At 46.3% G+C, this 20,036-nt stretch overlaps 1 protein-coding gene across 5 annotated transcripts; it reads right to left on the bottom strand.

Moving 5' to 3' along the window:
- On the bottom strand, window positions 1-19,008 carry DET1 (DET1 partner of COP1 E3 ubiquitin ligase). 5 transcript variants are annotated; one of them, XM_035131569.2, is made up of 5 exons: window positions 18,916-19,008; window positions 15,758-16,932; window positions 10,415-10,605; window positions 6,845-7,036; window positions 1-1,165 (listed from the first exon to the last, which is right to left on the bottom strand). In XM_035131569.2, the coding sequence occupies exons 2-5, from the start codon at window positions 16,838-16,840 to the stop codon at window positions 976-978; spliced, it is 1,656 nt and encodes a 551-aa protein (XP_034987460.1). In that variant the 5' UTR covers window positions 16,841-16,932; window positions 18,916-19,008; the 3' UTR covers window positions 1-975. The 5 variants fall into 5 exon arrangements, with proteins under 5 accessions (XP_034987460.1, XP_034987464.1, XP_034987461.1 ...); XM_035131573.2 differs by having other exon boundaries at window positions 15,758-16,905; window positions 18,916-18,938; XM_035131570.2 differs by lacking the exon at window positions 18,916-19,008 and adding an exon at window positions 18,295-18,909.
- Window positions 19,009-20,036: the final 1,028 nt, after the last annotated feature.

The following is a 20,036-nucleotide window of genomic DNA, read 5'->3' as shown; positions in this document are numbered from 1 at the left end:
TCCAGAAGCATTTCTGCACCTAGAGGGTGCTGCTGTCTTCATGAGACGACCTTTATTTTGTTTACTTTACTACAAATTTTGTGGTTTCTATTTTCAATTTTTATTTCCCTCCCCCCTACTTCTCAGGTGGCAAAAAAGATACATGTGCATAAAGTACAGCAGTTTGCATCTCTCTCTAGAATTGGGTAAAACAGTATCTGCAACTTTGCTTGCACAAAACTAAGGCATTTTTATACTTTCGAGTCTGCAGTCCTATGCTTTGCTTACCTGGCATCACTAAAGAGTGGGACATATACTTCTGAGTAAATATGCATAGGGCTGTCCTATCAATTTCAAAAATACGCCACGTGATATAATTTTGTGTGCCAAGTTATAAATTATGCATTTTATGTTGTTAAAGCTGTAAAAATACATTTGGGTTGGATAAGAAAATAAATATTGCATATATTTCAAATGTCCTCAAAAATCATGCCACCCTCCCCCTGAAAAACAACACACACATTACATTTTTCCAGACCTTTAACATTTCCATAAATTTTACACCTCTACTCTGAAGCAATGAACTCTGATCCCACTGTTACAAGATTGCAGTGCGGGAAGAGGGAGAGAAGGAAAGACTAAAATCTTTGGTGTTAAAAGGAAATGGTTCCTCTGTTGTATTTTGCTCACGTAGCAATGCCAATCTTTTTAAAAAAACAAAACAATGCAAGGCATTATTGGAGCAGAAGTAATTTACAATATAATCTGTTTGCTTATTGAGAATGGCAGAAGGGCTGAAAATCTGAGAAACATTAGGAAAATTACGATGACTTCATCTGCACTCAGGCAACGCATCAAAGCCGCACACTATTAGATGAGATGCACATCACTCCTCTAAAGCTGTTTGGTTTCCTAGAGCATGAGTGTCCAGCTTTGGTGTGCCTCTGACAAAATGCGTACACTCAGTGCCCATGGCGACTGTAAGGGGAAAACGTGCTATGTGCAGCTGTGTCTCATATGGAAGTTTACAACGTATTCTGCATTAGTCCGCTGCACCGAAATAGCAAAGGGCTCGAAAGGGTGGAAGGTGAATGCAACCAGGCGTCGGACGGTGTGATTGATGGGCCGGCCCAGGAGTCCCGCTTGGATTTCAAACTTTAGAAGCCCGGAATCTCGGGCATAGAACCTGCAAGGGAGACAGACAGACAGACAAGACAATGATGCTTGGAGGCCAGTCTTAACTACATGAAACTCAGTAAGAGGGAATCTACTGTGACTGAGCGAGCAAAGAAAGATGCCATGATGTTTTGACTAGTGATAAAAAGAAAAAGCGGGCAGTACGACAGAATTGCGAGAAGGTTCTCATAAATGTAGTTTGGAAGAAGTCAAGGCCAGCTTTTCACAAAATGAACTGTAAGGAGGCTAAAGACCATTATGGGTTAGCTAGTGAACGGCCCATGAAATGGTGGAAACCTATGATGAATGAGACCATAAAAATGGGCTGCAGCAGGGCAAGCGCAGATTGATGCTCCCCTCCCGACATCTAGCAGTTCTGTATCTTTTTGCTCCTTGGTCTGCTGAGCGTAACAGTCTTTGCTGCTTGGTTGCCAGGCATTCAAACATGTTTGAAATGAGAGCAGCATTAACAGGCCCATCTTGCCAACCTGATGCCCATGGGAAACGTACAAGCAGAACCTTGAAAAGACTCAATAAGAACTGAGCAAGCTCAGTAGACACAGAATGCTGTCTGATTTAGGGTTGTGAGGGTGAGAGGCAGGATGGGACAGAAAACCAGAGAGAGTGGGAAGAGGAATTCAGCAGAGTAATCTAGAAAAAGGCATGGCACTCTACACTGAAACAGGCTGCGGAAGGTCCCACTTATTATTATGCCAGAAGATGTGGCGATAACTACAATGGGAAGGGTGACAAAGCACAGAGAGAGTCCTAGGTTCAATTCCCAGCCTGAAACCCTGGAGAACCACTGCTAGTCAGTGTCGTAGGCAATGCTGAGCTAAATTGTCTGGTTGTATAAGGCAGCTTCCTCTGATTCTATGAGATTAGATGCCTTCGAAGGAGGTTTGATGAAACAAGATTCCTGGAGAAGGAGAAGCCTGTCCCTAGAACATGCCCAAGAATGCTCTATAAAATAATGCTCTTAAAAGGTCATCTCTGCCCTTATATGCCCAACCAATTGCTGTTACATACAGAAGAGAGGCTCCTGGAGATAGTCTCATAAGGCGTTCCATTCCATACCTTGTAGGAACTAGGTCTTCAGTATGGCGGAACCTAACCTCTGGAACTGCCTCCTGCTACATAGTAGGCCGGCACCATCTCAGTTGCCTAGTGGAGACCTTCCATTCTCAACAAATCTTTGAAGCGGATGTCTTTATCCCAATCTGTATCTGCATTGGATTTGTGTGTGTGTGTGTGTATGTGTGTGTCCGTCCGGCAGGCCACATATGGAATTGTTTTTACAGGGGGAATTGTTTTAATTGTTGCTGTTTTTACTGTGAAATCGCTCGAGGCACTTTACGGGAAGAAATTCGTAAAAGAAACCAAAGAGAGAAAGAGCTGGGTTTCTGCGGCAGACGCTACGGTTTATTCCTCAGCAGATGAATCAGTGCAGAAAGTGCTCCCCAAAGGTAGAAAGTTTGAAAATTGCAGATGCACAATATAAGCAAAAGGCAGAGACCAACCCTGCCCTGGGGGAGTTGCAGCTGCAACTGCAATGAGTTGCTTCTCTCCCTGCTTTCATTCAGCTCAACATGTCTCCTTCCTATAGAAGCAGACGCCATGTGCTTCCCCCGCAGGATGTTGGTTCCTGGGCCAACCACTTCAGCTACTGAATGGGACCAAGGATGCTCTTTCAATAGGTAGACACCCCTCCAGCTTTGGATAAGGCAACCAGCTAAATTCCTCACATTCTCTCTGCATTGCCATTGTTCGTTCTCTCTGTGTCTCCTCTTGAAAGCCCCAGCTAGCCTGACAATTAAAGGAAACAGACTGGGTGGAAGAGCAACTATCTTGATAGCTGGCTTTCTAAAGGGTTTCCTCCTCCACAGGAGCAGCCTTCTGAACTGGGGGTGGCGGTGAGAGGGGGGGGAGGGAGAAGAGAAAAGGAAGTGGAGCTAGTGTTGTTTCCACTCGCTCCCATGTAAAGCATGGGTCTGCTGCCTGCTCCTCTCATTCCAATTCAGGGCAATTTACCATACTCAAGAAGAACGCCCTGTAATCTCCAAGATGGGCTCCGTATTTTTAAATCTATTTTTGAAGAGTGCTCTGCAATCAGAGGCCATTTCCACAGACTCACATGCGGTGGTTAAATGAGATGCTGAAATGCAAGATGCGTGTCAATAAGAACAGTAATATTGAGCATCTCCCCCACCCCACCCCCATGCCAATTGTTATGAAAATGGAAAGTTGTTTTGCTTCTTAAAAGAAATGCTCCCAAGTAGGTTGCCTATTAAACTTTCCTTTGCGTCTCCCAAGCTTTTCTAAAGGTGACAGTGGCTGAAGACATGGAAGCCACACCATTGCTTGTGCCCCTGTTCCCTCCATGCCCCCCCCCACAAAGCCTCATCCTTGAGCTAGGGAACTCCTGAAAAACAACACTTCAAGTGGGACACTCTGGGAGGGGCCAGAATCTCTCCAGTCATCCCACCACCTGGCACAGGTGTTAGAAGAAGCAAAAAGTGGTTGTTCTGCCAGCTGCAGCCTGGCATAGGAGGAGAAACACTGTGTGCGGTTGTGGGAGGGCAGGGGGGAGAAACCAAAGGCACAGTGGAAGCATGGCATGGAGCAATCCTACAGTGCAGAAGAGCAAGAACAGCAGCAAGAACTTCCTGACAGTAAGAGCTGTTCGGCAGTGGAATTTGCTACCAAGGAGTGTGGTGGAGTCTCCTTCTTTGGAGGTCTTTAAGCAGAGGCTTGACAGGCATATGCCAAGAATGCTTTGATGGTGTTTCCTGCTCGGCAGGGGGTTGGACTGGATGGCCCTTGTGGTCTCTTCCAACTCTACGATTCTATGATTCTAATTCTCTTTGTGGGGGGAAAAGTGGGGGGAGGCAGGCAGGAGGAGAGAGTGTGTCACTGGAATTCAGGAGCAATGATGGGAGAGGGTCCAAAGCTGCCGGCCTGTTAATTTGATTAACTGGCCACTGTGAGGGCGCCGAGTGGCCACAGCTGAAGGCAAAAGGTTGATGCTGGCACAGCAGCGATGTTGTCATCACAGCCCATCAGCATCAAGAGCGTGCAAAAGAAAAAAAGAGTAAATTCAGGCGAGCTGAAAGTAGATAGGGATAAGTTTTTTTCTCCCTCTCTCATAACTAGATCTTGGGGATATCCAACAAAAGTGAATGCTGGCATATGCAGGTTAGGTGAAAGAAAGTGGTTTGTTTGTTTGTTTTCACATACAGCAGTTAAAACCAAGGAATCTGTTCCCACAAGAACAAATGATGGCCATCAACTTGGATGGCCTTAAAAGAAGATTGGACAAACCAATGGAGGACAAGGCTATCAATGTCCACTAGCCACGATGGCTTTGTTCTCCCTCTGCTGTGGGAGGCAGAATGTCAATGAACTGCTGGGAATCATAAGTAGGAAAAGTGTTGTTATGCTTAGGTCCTGCTTGGGGGCTTCCCATGGGCTTCTGGTTAGCCACTGGGTGAACTAGGTGCTGAACTGGACTGGGCTTTGGCCCAATTCAGCAGGGCTCTTTTTATAATCAGTTTCTCATCCACTCAAGAGCACGACAGTAGCTCCCCTGAAGACTGCTGTTGCCTTCGGGCCTTACTTTTCTGGCTCCCAAGAAGCATTTGGTTGGCCTCCGAGGGGAAACAGGATGCCTGGTGAGGTGGACCTTTGGTGTGATGCAGCTGGGCCCTTCCTATGTCCTGCGTCTGGAATTTTTGTCGCCCCTTCGAAGCTCCAGACGTAGAATGCACATCTTTGATTCTCAAGTTAAAGCTGCAAGGGTGGAATCCATCCTCTTCGCAAACGTGTTTCATTTGTATATCCCCTTCAGTTTTGGCAAGTCACTCTTCCTGCCTGTTTAACTCCCTGAGGACCAGAAGCTCCCAGGTTTAATCTCTAGAATCTCTATAGTCGAAATGTTTCTTTAGTAGCACCTCCAGGATCTAGGGAGAGCTGAAGCCAGTAAAAACAGGCTATACTGGGCTAGGTGAGCATAAAGCAACTCCACAGCTCAGGAGTAGGCTTCTCAAGTTTGATCGCCAGCATCTCCAGGTTACAAAGGTAGGAAATACCTCTGCGAGAGACATCTGGAGAGCCATTGTCAGTCTGTGTAGACTATTCTGGGCTAGCTGGATCTGTCATGTGTTCACAGGTGTTAATTTAAGGGAAATCCACAAGCAAATCCTCCTGATTTAGAGGCATCAGCCAAGTCTGCTGATTTTGGGGTACCGTGAAAGGGCAGCAATACCAACCAATTATGTAGCAACTGATCATTACTACTGAGAGCACCCCATTTGTAAATTCTGTCTCAGGCACCAAACCAGCTTGGTTAGGCAAGTCTCTCAAAGATTGAGGGTGCATTTTTCTGTCCCCTCCCCGCCCCTCCAACTGAAGGTTCTTCTGTGTGGTCAGCAACTCCTGAAGACACAAGAACCACTCAAGAGCTCCAAAATGCTACATATTGCCTCTAGCCCTATACAACACCAGCTGGCACACCAGGTGAAAATGGCTAACTGTTTTGTTTACAGAAGCTCATTATTGAGAATATCTGCATTTTGTCGGGAGAAAAAGTATGTTGCCACCTACAGCCCAGTGGAGCCTTCCTATAGCATCAAGGACAGCAGCAGAAAAACAAGCTGAAAAGTAAGATGGTGCTCTTATGACTGGGAGGCACACTGAACAGGGTTAGATGGTTCAAACACTCCCCCCCAAACTGCAGAGAGAGCAAAGGAGGCCCTACCATATTGTGGGCAGGAAGGAAATTAATTTGATAAAAATTCATTGGATGGCTTTCAAACCACCATCCACCTCTTCAGATCGCAGAGTGTGGTGGTGGTGGAGACTCCTGTATGCAGGTCACATCTGGCCAAAATTTTATATTGCCCTCTGGGGGGCCCAGCTGTCCAAGGGAGCAGAAAGGGCTTTGATGTCCTCTGCAAGGCATTTGAGTGGAAAATGTCTCAGTAGACTTGTGTTCCTGGCAAATATGCAAAAAGTAGCCAATGCATTTTGCAACTGCATGCATAAAGTTTTGGGGATGCAATTGCATTTTTTAAATCTGAAGATTTAAGGAGCTGCAAGGCATAGCTTGCAGTTCAGCTGCGCATTGACCTTATTTAAATGCTTCTGCTGAGATGACTGAGTGGTGGTTGCTGATTTTCCTTTTGCACAGAGCGTGCTGTAAAACTCTCTTTCTTTTCAAGCATTATTAAAAATAAAACCTATGAAGAAAAATAGAAGGTGAAACGAGTAGCTTTTCTAAGAATGCCTCTGTTTCCATGGGAAATAGCTTTGAGGGTATGTTGGGGCATAATTCTCTGTGTGTTAAGGGAGTGTTTGTGTGTGGGTTTGACCCTGCTCACTTTGGGAATGTGGCCCCAGGCAACTTTCCACCATGGTAACGTGGCCCCAAAAAACATTATCCCTCCCACCCACCCACCCACCCACCCAAGGGAGTCTGGGAAAGAGGAGTGAATCAATGCTGGCATGGGTGAGTAACAATGGTTCTTAGAGGTCTCTCTATAAGACACATAGCAGCATCACAACAAGCAACATCCGAATGTAAGAACAGTGAAAGCCTCATGTAAGCCAGCAGCCAGCCTTCCCCTTCAGATATACGAAGGTCTTGTGTACTAGACCTAAACATGGAGCATCACGGGGGCACGCCACATACCTGATAGGGTGGTCCCCACACGTCTTGGGGCGCTCCATGACAGACACCCACTTGTCGTCGTAACTGAAGAGGGAGAGGTCGAGGTAGGGGCTGCCACTGTAGGACTGAGCGCTGATGGGAAGCTGCCCCAGCAGCCGCCGCACGGCTTCCGTGTGCCCACCGTACTTTGCATTCACAATGGTGTCCTTGAATCTGAAGGCAACAGGCAGGTTGGCGGTATAGAGATGAAAGGCACAAAACAAAAATCACCACCACCCACAACGCTAAGTCTTAGCCTTGGAAGAAGCAGAGATAGAAAGATACAAAGGGAAGGGAGGGGATCCATGTTTTGATGGAGCACATCCCTGCCACGTCAAGCTAAAAGTATCTGAGGAAGCAGCAATGGGAATAACCTCTGCCCAAGGCGTTAGAAAGTCGCTGCCAGTTGCTGTACTGAGCACTGTCGCATCCAAACCATACATTTAAAGAAATACGATGCCCATTTGACAGCCCTGGCTTCCCCCAAAGAATCCGGGGGACTGCAGTTTCTTCAGAGTGCTTAGAGCAGGGGTCGGCAAGGTTTATCTTGCCTGGGCCGGATCGGTCCCACAGAGATCCCTCTGTGGGCCGGATCGCGTACGCGCCCACGATTTTCAGCATCTGCGTCCGTGCAGACGCGATTTTCAGCACCGCAGAAGCGAGTCCCTGCGCCGTGCTGGTTTAGCGCAGCACATGAGTGGGCGGCTTGGTTCAGGGCCTTAAGTTGCTCATGGCCCAGTCAAACGACCTCCGTGGGCCGCTTCCGGCCCATGGGCCTTAAGTTGCTGAGAAGACCCCTTGCTGAGCCACAATTCCCAGCACTTCTACTGCAATTTCAAGGATTTCTTTTAAAATATTCTTTTGCAGATTCCATTAAAGTAACACATGCAAACCAAAGCAGTTTTTAAAGAAATCCTAAGAGCTAGCAAAAATGGGCCCCTGCACCTATGATGGTAGCATTCAAGAGTCAGAGGAGTCTGTAGTCTTGCTGAAGGCAGTCAAGGTTGGACACTTGAGGAAGGTTCACTCCCCTTCTGACTGGCCATCATTATTGCACCTGCCTAAAAGTTTGATCCTGCCTCTAGAAGAAGAGTTAACCCTTGCTAGTAGGCTCCTCTGATGAGCATGAGGTCAAAGACCTGTCCTCAACCCACAGCTTTACTAATTAACACTGACTCCCAACAATTAATCAACTAAAGCTTTAGTTGATTAATCTAACAGTCAAAGCTTTTGGCCTTGCAATAATTAAAAGTCTTTATAATGAACTGCCTGCCTTATTCCCCTTAAACAGCACTCATAGTTTGCTTTCTGGAGGTAGCCTTGAATTTAACTGATACAGATTGGCTCCTTCCCAGGTTCAAGAGCCCCTAAGCTACATAATACGGCAGAAACTAGAAATGTGGGAGGAAAGAGATGGATTAGGAACCCATCAAATAAATACAGGTTTTCTCTAAGAGCTACATGAAAGCGGAAAGGTTTAAAGCTACAGATGGCTCCTCCAAGGTCGAAGGATGATGGGGAAATCCATCCTCAGCTGCTGTTGTTTAGATAAAGGTGAGGGACAGGCAGGTGGAGGGCAAGGAAGACCTTGTTCTTGTTGAGCTGCCTGGAAAATGCTTTCCAGCACACAGTCTAAAGTAGTTTTCTTACCTTGGAGATTGAAGAGAGTGTTATGCTCTCATCACTGGACTCAAGTGTGCAATTCACAAATAATCAATATTTGCCTTGTTGTGCCTTATGCATGGACCTTGCTGGCTCTCATGCCACCCACCCCTCTTATTTAGACTCCCAGCTAGAACATCTCTCTTCCAGGATCCCTTTGGTATACCCTGTTCTTCCTCAAGCCAGACAAAGGGCCATAATAATACAGTGGTTAGAGCAGAGGCTAGCAGAAAGTAGATCTGCTAGTCCTCTGGCGATCTGCAGGACAGCAGGAGTTTCTCACTCCCAATAGTTGAACAATAGTGTGTGTTTTGTGTACGGCAGGCATCCCCAAACTGCGGCCCTCCAGATGTTTTGGCCTACAACTCCCATGATCCCTAGCTAACAGGACCAGTGGTTGGGGAAGATGGGAATTGTAGTCCAAAACATCTGGAGGGCCGAAGTTTGGGGATGCCTGGTGTACGGCATGGCTGGCATTTTGCTAATTGCTTCTGTCTCAGCCTCAGTGTTCCTCACTTGTAAAACAGGAGTCTTAATTGGTTCCCTTTGATCTCGTCTTTGTGTAGTTCTGCTGTGTGATTTTATTCTAATCCCCCCTCAAATCTACAGAGTTGCTATAAAATAACAAAACAGGTCAACACCAGTCATGTTAAGCAATTATCATAAAGCAATTCTAAGCATAAAACGAACCTTTTGAAAGTAATTCATATACAATGTACAAGGCAGCAGGTGAAACATATAATCAGCAACAGGCCACAACTCATCCAAAAGCGTGAATAAAAAGATTCATCTTAAACTGGTACCAAAGCCAGGTAGAGTTGGCATCGGATGCATCTTTGTGGGGAGGGCATTCCAGAGGCAGGGATGCACCACAGAGAAGGCCATTTCCCACACCACCACACCTTCCACTTCACGTGGCAGTGCAACCACAAGAGGGCCTGTCACGCTGACCTTTAAACCTGGAAAAGGTTGGTACAGAAAAAGGTATTTGTGGCCCAAGTCATTCAGGGGGTCCTGTGTCAATGTTAACACTGTGAACTGAGCTCAGAAACACACAGGCAACCTGTTCAGGCTCTTTGGAACTAGTGCTATGTGGTCCCAATGGGCTGTGCCACTCAGTCAGCCACATTCTGGACGAGCTGCAGTTTCCAGACAGTCTTCAAGAGTAGCCCCAAGTAGTGTATGTTACAGTTATCCAGTCAGGTGGCTACTGCAACATGAAACAGCATTTTTGTGCTGCAATTAATAAGTAATTAGTAAGTAGTTTTCAGTTACATATGCATGTTATCCCAATATTTGCCTCTTGGAGTACAGGAGGTAATCAGCTCCACCCTAAGCCACCATTTGCCTATGGCTCCACTCCCGTTGTACACACTATGGTTCTGGTTGAGGGACCTCAGTCTAGTAAAAAGTGACAACGAACAAACCCTTGCCTCTGCCATGAACTTACAAGCTGGCCTTAGGTAGCCCAGCATCCCCAGCCTCACATTCCGCAATATGAGGACAAAACTACTGGCTTACCCTATAAGGCTGTTTAAGGGTGACTGATAATGTATGTAAAGCACTTGGAAAATGTTAAAGCACTACATTGAGGGTATCTAATGTGCTGACAGACTACAACTCCAATTATCCCTGACCACTGGCCACATTAGTTGGGGTAATGAGAGCTGAAGTCCAGCAACATCTGAGGAGCACCATGTTGGTTATCCCAGCACTACATAAATGCTTGCTGTCATCATCATCATTCCTATTATACCCATGTATACCAATGGCACTATAGCAATACATTTAGTTGAGCTAGAGAGCTCAAATTGAAGCCAGTTTTTAGCCTCTCTACTTCACTGGCTGAGCAAACTGACTGGGCAACCATGCGCGGTCCAAAGGGCTCACCGGCGTTGGATCTGCCTGGCGAAATTGTTGCTCGAGGCCGAGCAGGGGAACTGGACCGCCTCGCTGTGCAGTGTGGCATTCCGGAACAGGTCGCAGAAGTTCTCGAAGAGTTCCAGCAGCTCATCCGACGTGTTCTCAAATACAGCAATCACCTCGGTGGTCACCATGTTGTACACAACAAAAAACGAAGGCTGAGCAGGAGGAAGCAGAATTGACGTCAGCCAGCTGAGCCCAGGTGGAAGACACAAAGGCCATGTTAAGTGAGCAACTTGTACCACCAAGCCATTAAACCAACCAAGATAGACGCTGTTTTGTGGCTGGATGGGAGGATTCTGCATTTCACCTGCCAAGTTCACTGTAACTTCCAGCTATCGCAATGGGCGACAGATTAACTATGCTATTAACTACCGTCAAATTATTAACAAAGCAATGTGAAATTCCTCCAATTCTTGTTTTGTTTATTTCAAACTGGACACATCAATGTTTCTGTTTCCTTTCTCTGCCAAACATGAAATGTTTTTTCAGAGTGGCAGATTTAATTTTAGTTCCTGCTGCGAAGTGATTTTTAAGCCAGGTGGTGGCTGGCAATGAATTATTTCCCCCTGTATATGCAGAAAGGTGAGAGTTGGTAGGCTTTATTTGGGGAGGGGCTGGGGGGGGACACTTATTTTCTTTTCCTGTCTTAATATTTCCAACATGCCGAGAGGAGCCTTTTAAAGTGCATTGTGCTCCACTGTTGCCTGTAAATGGTGTACCCTTCAGGGTCCCCCGCTGCTGGGGAAATGAAAGACTGAGCGCCATTAACTATTTCTTTTGAATTACTTGCGTTCTTATCCAAGAATGTCCAAAAGCTGCATTTTGGTTTTGCAATCAGTCACCTAGGTACCGTACTTGTGAAGAAATCTTTCCCTAGGTAACATGCTACGGACAAAAGATCAGGTCTATGTTTATTTCTGCATGTCTGCAGACCGATTACTCAAGTCTGCACAGAGTTTGGCATCTCCAGAATCCTTGCATCCTTTTTTCTTTTTATAAAGGAAAAGTTTCATGTCCATGAAAAGTCATGGAGGGGAGAAGGAATGTAGCTTGTTGTTATAGCCACCACGCCAGGGTCAATTGTCTGCTACTGGCAATCTAAGCCCTACCCTCCACATTCTCTCTTGCTGTTTCTCTGCTACTCGAATCACTGTCAAAGATGAGGATTTTGGGGGTGAGGGGTGGGGAGTGAAATCCTGAAAGCAGCATCTAGCTTTCCTGGACCTGCATATTCAACCTTTAGTGGAACCAGTGACATTTCAGATACAATCCTACAGATCAGGTTTGGGGAACCTTTGACCCTCCAGATTTTGCTGAACTGAAACACTGATAAGTCTCTGGCCATGCTTAATATGGCTGATGGGAGTTGTACTCAAAGGTTCCTTGCAACATTTGGACAACCAAATTTCACTTAGCATTCTTTATCACAATAAATGTGAAAGACCTCTAATGGATCCCACACAACAACTAAGAACAACACTTCACATTGATTACTCAACAAAATGTATCTGGATGTGCCCAAGAACCCTATTGATTTCCCCTTGGGAAAACTCTAATCTTACAGGGAAGTGCTAGGTCCTACCTGGTGTCTTACAGATGCAGCTTAGTGACCTCAAGGCAGGATTCTGGAGAGTGCAGAAGAAGCCCCATTAAATACCTCTCCCTTCTTTCCTGGAACACCACAACTTTTTCAGACAGCTTACTCCATTGATTCTAAAGAACTTTACATCCCAACATTGAGTCTACCCATAAGTTGCTTCTTGTCCTGTGTATAACAGAGCTCACACTCTCCAATAGCCTTTCCAACATATATCTTAACTTTAATCGGCATGCTCTTCCATTAGCAATTTTAATCTGGTATCCAGGTTACATATATCCAGACTTTTTAAAGTCCTTTCCACCCACCCACCCCCCACAGCTTGCATACTAGACTTTGTCTCATCTTGCAAAATCCCTACACAAAGCCAGTCCTGTCAACCAGTACTATACACAGCAGTAGATATTAATTGATCTTAGTAGAGTTGTAGGTTGAAAAAAGAAAGTGGCAAGTCCACGCGAAGCGTTGTGGCTAAAGAGGCATTTGAACCCATGTCTCAGCCGAACCCTGACCACTGTACCGTACTGGCCCTCTCTCTAAGAGAAACATTTGTATACAAATAACTGTGGGTCTTTTGTGACCCAGTGCCACACTACTAACTTGCATTCATCTTGAAGGCCTATGTACACTATACCAGGAAGCAAGCTACATAGCACTTACCATACTTCCAAGTAAAGGTGGACAAAATCAGACTGTATGGTTGTCATTCATGGAAACTCTTACACCAGGGATGGGAAAACTTGTGTCTACTCTACCCAGCTCCCTACGAAAGTTACAACTCCTATTATCTGCAACGACAGACCATATTGGTTGGGCCTGATGTAAATGGGAGTCCTGCAACACATGGGGAGCCACAGATTCCCTATCCCTGTTTTACATTCATTCTTGACACCCTAACCAAACATCTGAACCAAAGGGCTACTGAGTCATTTATCTGAAAAGGTCAATCAATGGACTCATCAGCCTAATTCAGCGACTAAAGAGCAAGGTGATTGACTGCAAGATAACAACCCAAATTGATCAACCAAGCACAAAGATCAACCAATGTAGTATTCTTCAACCGTTTCAATCCCATGACCCATTTTTAAGTCTAACCTGCAATACAGGCCTACTTTCAATGTCTGCCATATGCCCACTTTTCTTCTTCCTCTCTCAGTCTCTGCCTTTCTCCTCTCCCTGTTTCTTAAAAACAGTTCAGTAAAAAAAAGGGGGGATTGTGGTCCATCTGCTGTGACCCATTGCACAACTGAGTGGGTCACACAACCCAACTGATGAATAATGAACCTAAACTTCTAAGCCCTTACAACAGATCATAAAATAATAGAACCATGGTAATCAATGGAGCAACTGTTAAAGGCAGCACTTTAAAACCATTTTAGCAGGAGTTTAAACCCACCAGAGATTAAAGAGAGAACAGCGTTGGAGCTAAGCCAGCCTCCCTGGAAAATGAATTGCACAAGTGGGGTGCCACAAGGCCCTGAGAAAGCCCAGTCACGGCCCAGCCTACCAGATGTTAGGTTGACAGGACAGTGTTCCTCAACCTTGGGTCCCCAGATGTTGCTAGCTTCCCAATCAAATCATGCCTAGCCAGCTTAACCAATGGTCAGGGATGGTGGGGACCCCAATATATTTTTTTTAAATAAAAAGTCTTAAGTGTCAGTGGCAAACAACCACATAGCACAATTCTGTTCTGTGTTTATTTTCTTACATTTATACCCCACCTTCCTTCCATCATGGGACCCAAGGCGGCATACATGTGGCTCCCAGGTGGTTATGCACCCACCACTGCACAAACCCAGACCGGCATAGCTTCCACAAGGTGGTGGCCCCATGTGCCTTCAGATCATGCCCTATATTAGAACATTAATGCTGCCATTTGACTTGCAGCTAATAAGAGTTTCTTAGTTCCACTGGCATCTTTCCACTTTGCAACTTACTGCAGTTCTGTTTCATGTTGTACCCCTCATCACTCATTCTGCATGGGTGAGGGTATAAAGAAAGGGTTTTGAAGACAGTATCAGTGCCAAGCAGGTTGGTGTGGGGGAAAAGACCCCATCCCTGGACACCTGGATCCCAGGTCGTGTAGGGCTTGAAACACAAGCTCCAGCATTTTGATTTGCTCTTGGAAATGAAAAAAGGACCCTCGTGCAACTATTCCAACAGGCAGCAAAGACTGGAGTAGCCAGGAAGGACTGTAATTCAGTGGCAGAGTACATATGTGCTTTGCATACAGAAGGTCCAAGGTTCATTCCCTAGCTTCACCAGGTAGAACTGGTAGAGACTCCTGCTAGAAACCAGCCTCTGCCAGTCAGTGTAGATCAGGCATAGGCAACCTTGGCTCTCCAGATGTTTTGGAACCACAACTCCCATGATCCCTGACCACTGGCCCTGTTAGCTAGGGATCATGGGCGTTGTAGTTCCAAAACATCTGGAGAGCCAAGGTTGCCTATGCCTGGTGTAGATAATACTGAGTTAGATGGGCCAATGGTCAAATTTGGCTGAAGTACAGTAGTAGCTTTGTATGTTTCTATGAAGCACTGTTTCAACCCATTCTTGGCTTGCCTAGGAAGGGAAAAAAGAACTCCAGGTGAATCTAAGTAACAGGCCATCAATCTTGCTTAATGAAAGGAGAGGCATGACTCACAATTGGCTGGGGTGATTTAAAATAATAATAATAATAATAATAATAATAATAATAATAATAATAATAATAATGGAGCAGGGGGAGGAGACATCAAAAATTTAACCCTTCTACACCAATCAACACCACAAAGATGAAGGAAAGGAAAGGAACTAAAAACAGCCTAACCCAGCAGCACAAACATGCATGCCTCCTTTCTTCAGCTGTTTCCCACTCTGTTTAATAGTATAGGGCTCTTTCTCCATTTTGGAAAGGAAGCTGCTGCAGATTTCATAAGACAGTTGTGAAAGAGTCACCATCAGAATGCTACAACATAGGCTCCCCAGCTGAGTGGTTGCAATGAGAAGCCACATTTTTATAGGCAGCCTTTTTGGCTAAAGAGCAGGGTACAAATATTTTAACTAAATAATAATATATATGATTGCAGGTTTCCCCCCTTTTCACAGACTAGTGAAATTTACATTTGAGGACACAATTTCCTTTAGTTCCAGAGGCCAAACAGTATCACTTGGTCCATATAGGATTCAAGTTTATATGTTTCTAGAACCTTTGTTCAATGAGCATTGAGGGACACAACGGTAAATATATATACACAAACACACAAAACTCCCATTGAAGCAAAGGGAAGAGATGCAATAGGAACAGGGCTTCAGGAATACAAATTATATTGAGTGCAGGTTAAATGACAACTTTAATATAAATTCTTGTAACTAAAGGAAGGAGAAACGTCATTTTTATTTCAAATATCCTGGACTGGTTCTAAGGGTTAGGAACCTGACTAGGAACTTGACTATACGTATAAAATACAGCGGCTGGAGGGATAAGCAACATGGGAGTGCTATCGCCTTCATCCCTGCATGCTTCCCAGAAGCATCGCCCAGCTATTATTGGAAAGAGGATGGTGGAATAGAATGACCCTCAACCTGATCCAGGAGTTCTCTCTTTGTTATTCACACACAAAAACTCAAAACAGCATTCTGATGGAAAGCCTGGTCTACAGGATTTCTAAGAACAATAGCAGAGTTTCAATATCCTGCCAGAATAGCTCCCACAAAGGCGAGATCCATACCTGTGAAGGGTCTGTCACCCGTAACGTGACCACGTCTTCACTTGTGTATTTGATGAAGAGATGGTTCTCATCCAAGAGCTGCATCTTCCACATGCGCAGCTGCCTCAGCTGGTCAAAATACTGGAAGAACCTCCTTTTAGCTATAGCACTCCCATCCTGCTCTGCCCTTCGCCACAAGTAGACCAGCAGCCTGTGCTTCAGAGAATTTATGAACGGCTCTTTGTATGGGTTCGCCATGCCTGTCTGAGAATCCCGCTGAACCTCTGGATAGACAGCAGAGAGTGTGAGGAGGTCATCTTCATAGCAAAAGCGGCCTATGGTTCGTACATCAATAAAGGTGCCCTCAGGTGTTACCTGAAATACATGGATAGTTTGCTGCTGTACAGACAGAATGGCCAGGATATTTTTATATAGATAGAGCCCTTGGTTGTGGGACAAGATGACTTTATCGCATTTGAACGTCCTGGTATCGCAAAGCCTGCCTGTGTGAAGGTCTATGATGTGCAAAGAGTAATCTTCCAAAGGCGACCTGGGGTTGGGTGTCACTGATTCACTGTTGCGGTAAACCTCAAAAAAGGGAGGGTGGGGCTCCTCAGGCAAATAGGCAGCAGAGCCAACAATGACATAGCGACAATCATCTGTGAACAAGCTACATTCACGGTTCAAGTGCTCGCCATTAGAGGCCACGTTGGTAATGTGAAGGAGGACAAAGAAACGTTCAAAGAGTCGCCCACGGATGTTGATGGACCGCTGGTCATTGCCATTAGCCAAGATCTCCCCATCGTAGCCCTGGAGGAGGTCCTCTGCTGCCTGACACCCTTGATACTCATAGATCTCCAGTGAAGTCTGATCTGAGGAGAAAGCAATGAAGTACCTTCCATCAGGGGAGAACTTCCGTAAGAAGCAGGGTGGTTTTTCGACATTGACAACAGTAAAATTGGGGAAGACATTTTGGTGGAAGATGCGGACCTGGTGCCAGTGGGTGCCAGTCTTGCCAGAGGTGATCCTTCGACGTTCTAGACGGTAGATGACGTTCTGGTTCTGGATCCGTCGAGGCCTGATAGTTGGGGCCTCATGATCCATAATATCTTCAAGTGGAAAAAGTCCCAGGGTGGCTAGAATCTGACAGAGTCAAAAGGCATATCATGCTGTCCAAGAAAAAAAAGGTGTGGTTGCTGTGAGAATGAAATTGTAGAGAGATCAAAGGAAATAGAAGTCAGTGTTAGATTCACACGCAGCATCTCTTTAAGAATAAATGTATCACGGTTCATATAACAACAACAAATACTATAGCTAAATCTAGTATGTCAAATGGGGTGAGGTGGGACTCTGGCCCATGAAAGCTTAGGCAACAATACATCTGTTAGCTTAAAGGTGGCACAACACTCTGTCCCATGGATGGAAAACATATGGCTCTTGAGATGTTGCTGGACTCCAACTCCCATCAGTTCCAGCAAGCACAGCCAATGGTCTGGGATAATGGGATTTGTAGCTACGGTACATCTCAAAGTTCCCCATCAGTGTTTTGCCCAGTTCTTTGTATTGAGTGCCAAATAAATATCTGCCTACCCACTGGCCAGCAGCTGTTTACATGTATTCAATATACAAAGCCTGAAGAGGATACCTGGGTTTTAACAAAACATGTATGAGAACTGAGCGTTGCCTTATTCTTTGTGGGAAAGCCAGAATTGTAATAACACATTTGTTACAAGCATTTAAAATTTTGCAAGAAGGAATTGGCAGGTAAGAAAACTCCTTCCCACTTCAATATTTCTATGCACTCTTGCAGTAAAGTAACAGATGATCTGGCCCAACAGAACAGCTAGGCAGCTATATCTATTAATACAGTGCCTCAGGAAATATGAGCTGAAATGAAACATGAAGATTCTCCGGAGTGACATGTATCATGAAAATGAATGCCTGCTACCGGTATTATACAACAAAAAGTACTCTAGAAACAACAGCAGCACAGAACCAAATTACGATCATTGTAACATATTATACTAGAAGCAAGCCTTAACAAAAAATATCTTCATGCTGCCATACAAGAGATGCTGAGGTTAGGGATTACAGCAAAGCAACTGCAGAAGCATAGATTTCCAATGCTTTTCAGAGTTCAGGGCTCCCTCTTTTACACCTTTATCTTCGCATTGACCACTAGAGAAAGGATTAGGCTGAGGCTAGTGAGTGACCCAAGGTCACCCAGCCAGATTCAGGGCTCAATGGGGATTTAAATCCGGGTTACCTGGGTCCAAGTCAAAATACTCTTATCTAGTGTTCCCCAAAGATCTGACAGAAAAATGTGCCTTGGTAGAGCTAAACTTTGTGTTTGTTTGTGTGTGTGTGTGTGTATAGTATTCATGAAAATACCCATAGCACCGTGGCAGTGCACATACTTTTAATTCAAAGAGTCCAGGACTCAAACACTCACATCTGAAGATAGTTTTGGAAAGATCTGTCTGCAGCCTTGGCAAAATAATGGTTTGACTAAGGCACCTTCCTAGGTAATTAGCCACCCTCAATGACGCTCAACCCACCTTGGTTTCTACAAAAAGTCACTGTTCTGGGCCCGCCAAAGGATTGGAAGGAGGAAAGGAAGGCAAAGCCTAGCACAGCAACTCCTGCAGAGATGCAACACGCAGCCTCCTCTAAGGATGGGCGGTTCTGCACATCTCTATATTGTGAAGCAGACATGGGCAAGCAGCAGATGCTGGTTCGAAGGAAACACGGGCTGAAGACAGCCAAGCCTGCAGAGAGACAGTGGGCATCCTCCTCCTCCTCCTTCACGGGTAGCTGTGTGACTTCTGGGAACTTTCAACCATCAGATTTATTTATGAAAGCTGCACAGAGGGATCCTCCTTTTCTTGAGGTATATTTTTCCACAAGATGTTGGAGTACTAGTCCTTGGTCTAAAGTTGACCGTTTTGCCGTGAACGTTTTAACTTCCTTGCTATTTTGGGCAGGTGCGGACCCGAGGCCACGGCGAAAGACGAGGGGAGCAGCGCGAACTCTCCCTTCCCAGCCAACCCTTCCCGCCCCCAAACTCGGGCTTCCGCGGGTGCGACGGAAGGGTAGAGCAGGGAGAGGTCCCGCCTCGCCGCTTCCCACCCCGGCCTCCCCTGACGGGGGAAGAACAGCAGCCCGCCTCCACAACTCACTCCGCGGAGGCCGCCGCCATGTTTCCGCCGAAGAAAGAGGAGGAGGAGAGGGGGTGAGTGACGTCAAGCACTACCAACGAGTCCCCATAGCCTACCGCACCGCGAGCGGAAGGAGCGTAGCCGCGGTAAAGCGGAGACTTACCAAGGAACCACCGAGCGACAAGCGTCAGAGGACAGAGTGTCGACCGCCCTGGTTTTGTTTTCGGTGGATGCTGTTCGCTGTGTTCCGCAGCGGCCTCTGGCGGACGGAGGTCGGGAGGGTGGCGCCTCGGTACCCCGCTGCCTCCGCCCCTCCCGCTTGGCTGCCATGGCAACCGCATCCTCGCCTAAGACGGCGCCATGACAACCAGCTTCCTAGGAGGGAGGGCTCCTCGCGGCAAACGTGGAGCACCCCTCTCTTCTCCCCATGGCGACTTAGTAACGCCTGTTCCGCCATACCCTGGCAGGGGGCATGAGCACCACCATGTTCTCCACTGACGTGGCCACCATCAGTGCTGGGGCTGTGTACGGTACCCGCCCCATAAAGGAGCCTCTGTGGGGCTATTTCTGCCCCACCTCCCGGTGCAGCATGGGGAGGAGGAAGCATGATGCCAATCCCCCCCCCGAGGTTGCCATGCCAACTGCTCTCACCAGTTGGGTGCCTTGCCACAGCCTAGTAGGGTGCCATGGCAACCTTAGGTACCATGGCAACGTCTCTCCCCACAACCAACCACAAAGCACACACATCTCTACAAACGGGTCATGAGGGTAACAATGACTCTACCACACCCCAAAAAGGCACTAGGCCACCCCAGACGCACAGTGGAACTGCTACTAACCCAGTGGGAGCCTCCCGGTACTGTGACACCCGTTTCCCCATAAAAGCTTCAGCATGCGTGTCAGAAATAATTCCTGGTGTCCAGACTCCAGACATCCCTGTGGGAACAGTACAAAACTGATTTTCTCCCTCAGGATGAAAAAAATACATACTTGCATATCTGAGAGGCCCCTGGCTTTGAAGCTTGAGAGAATACACAGACTATTCCATTTTCCACTGAGGAAACTCCTAAACAAATGCTGCAAGCTCTTTGCACTGCAAAATTTTTTGGGGGGGTTTCTAAGGCAAGAGTGGGCAACTTCAG

The sequence above is a fragment of the Zootoca vivipara genome, chromosome 14 (genome assembly GCF_963506605.1).
Source record: "Zootoca vivipara chromosome 14, rZooViv1.1, whole genome shotgun sequence".
In the NCBI taxonomy this organism is placed as follows: Eukaryota; Metazoa; Chordata; class Lepidosauria; order Squamata; family Lacertidae; genus Zootoca; species Zootoca vivipara.
This window is presented reverse-complemented; position numbering and strand designations above follow the sequence as displayed.

Excerpts from the sequence above, each read along its gene's own strand:
- DET1 (XM_035131569.2), bottom strand. The coding sequence starts at position 16,840 with ATGGATCATGAGGCCCCAACTATCAGGCCTCGACGGATCCAGAACCAG. Across the intron at positions 10,606-15,757 it reads GGGTGACAGACCCTTCACAG|CCTTCGTTTTTTGTTGTGTA; the intron begins GTATGGATCTCG and ends CCTCCTGCTCAG. Across the intron at positions 7,037-10,414 it reads GCCAGGCAGATCCAACGCCG|ATTCAAGGACACCATTGTGA; the intron begins GTGAGCCCTTTG and ends TGTTGCCTTCAG.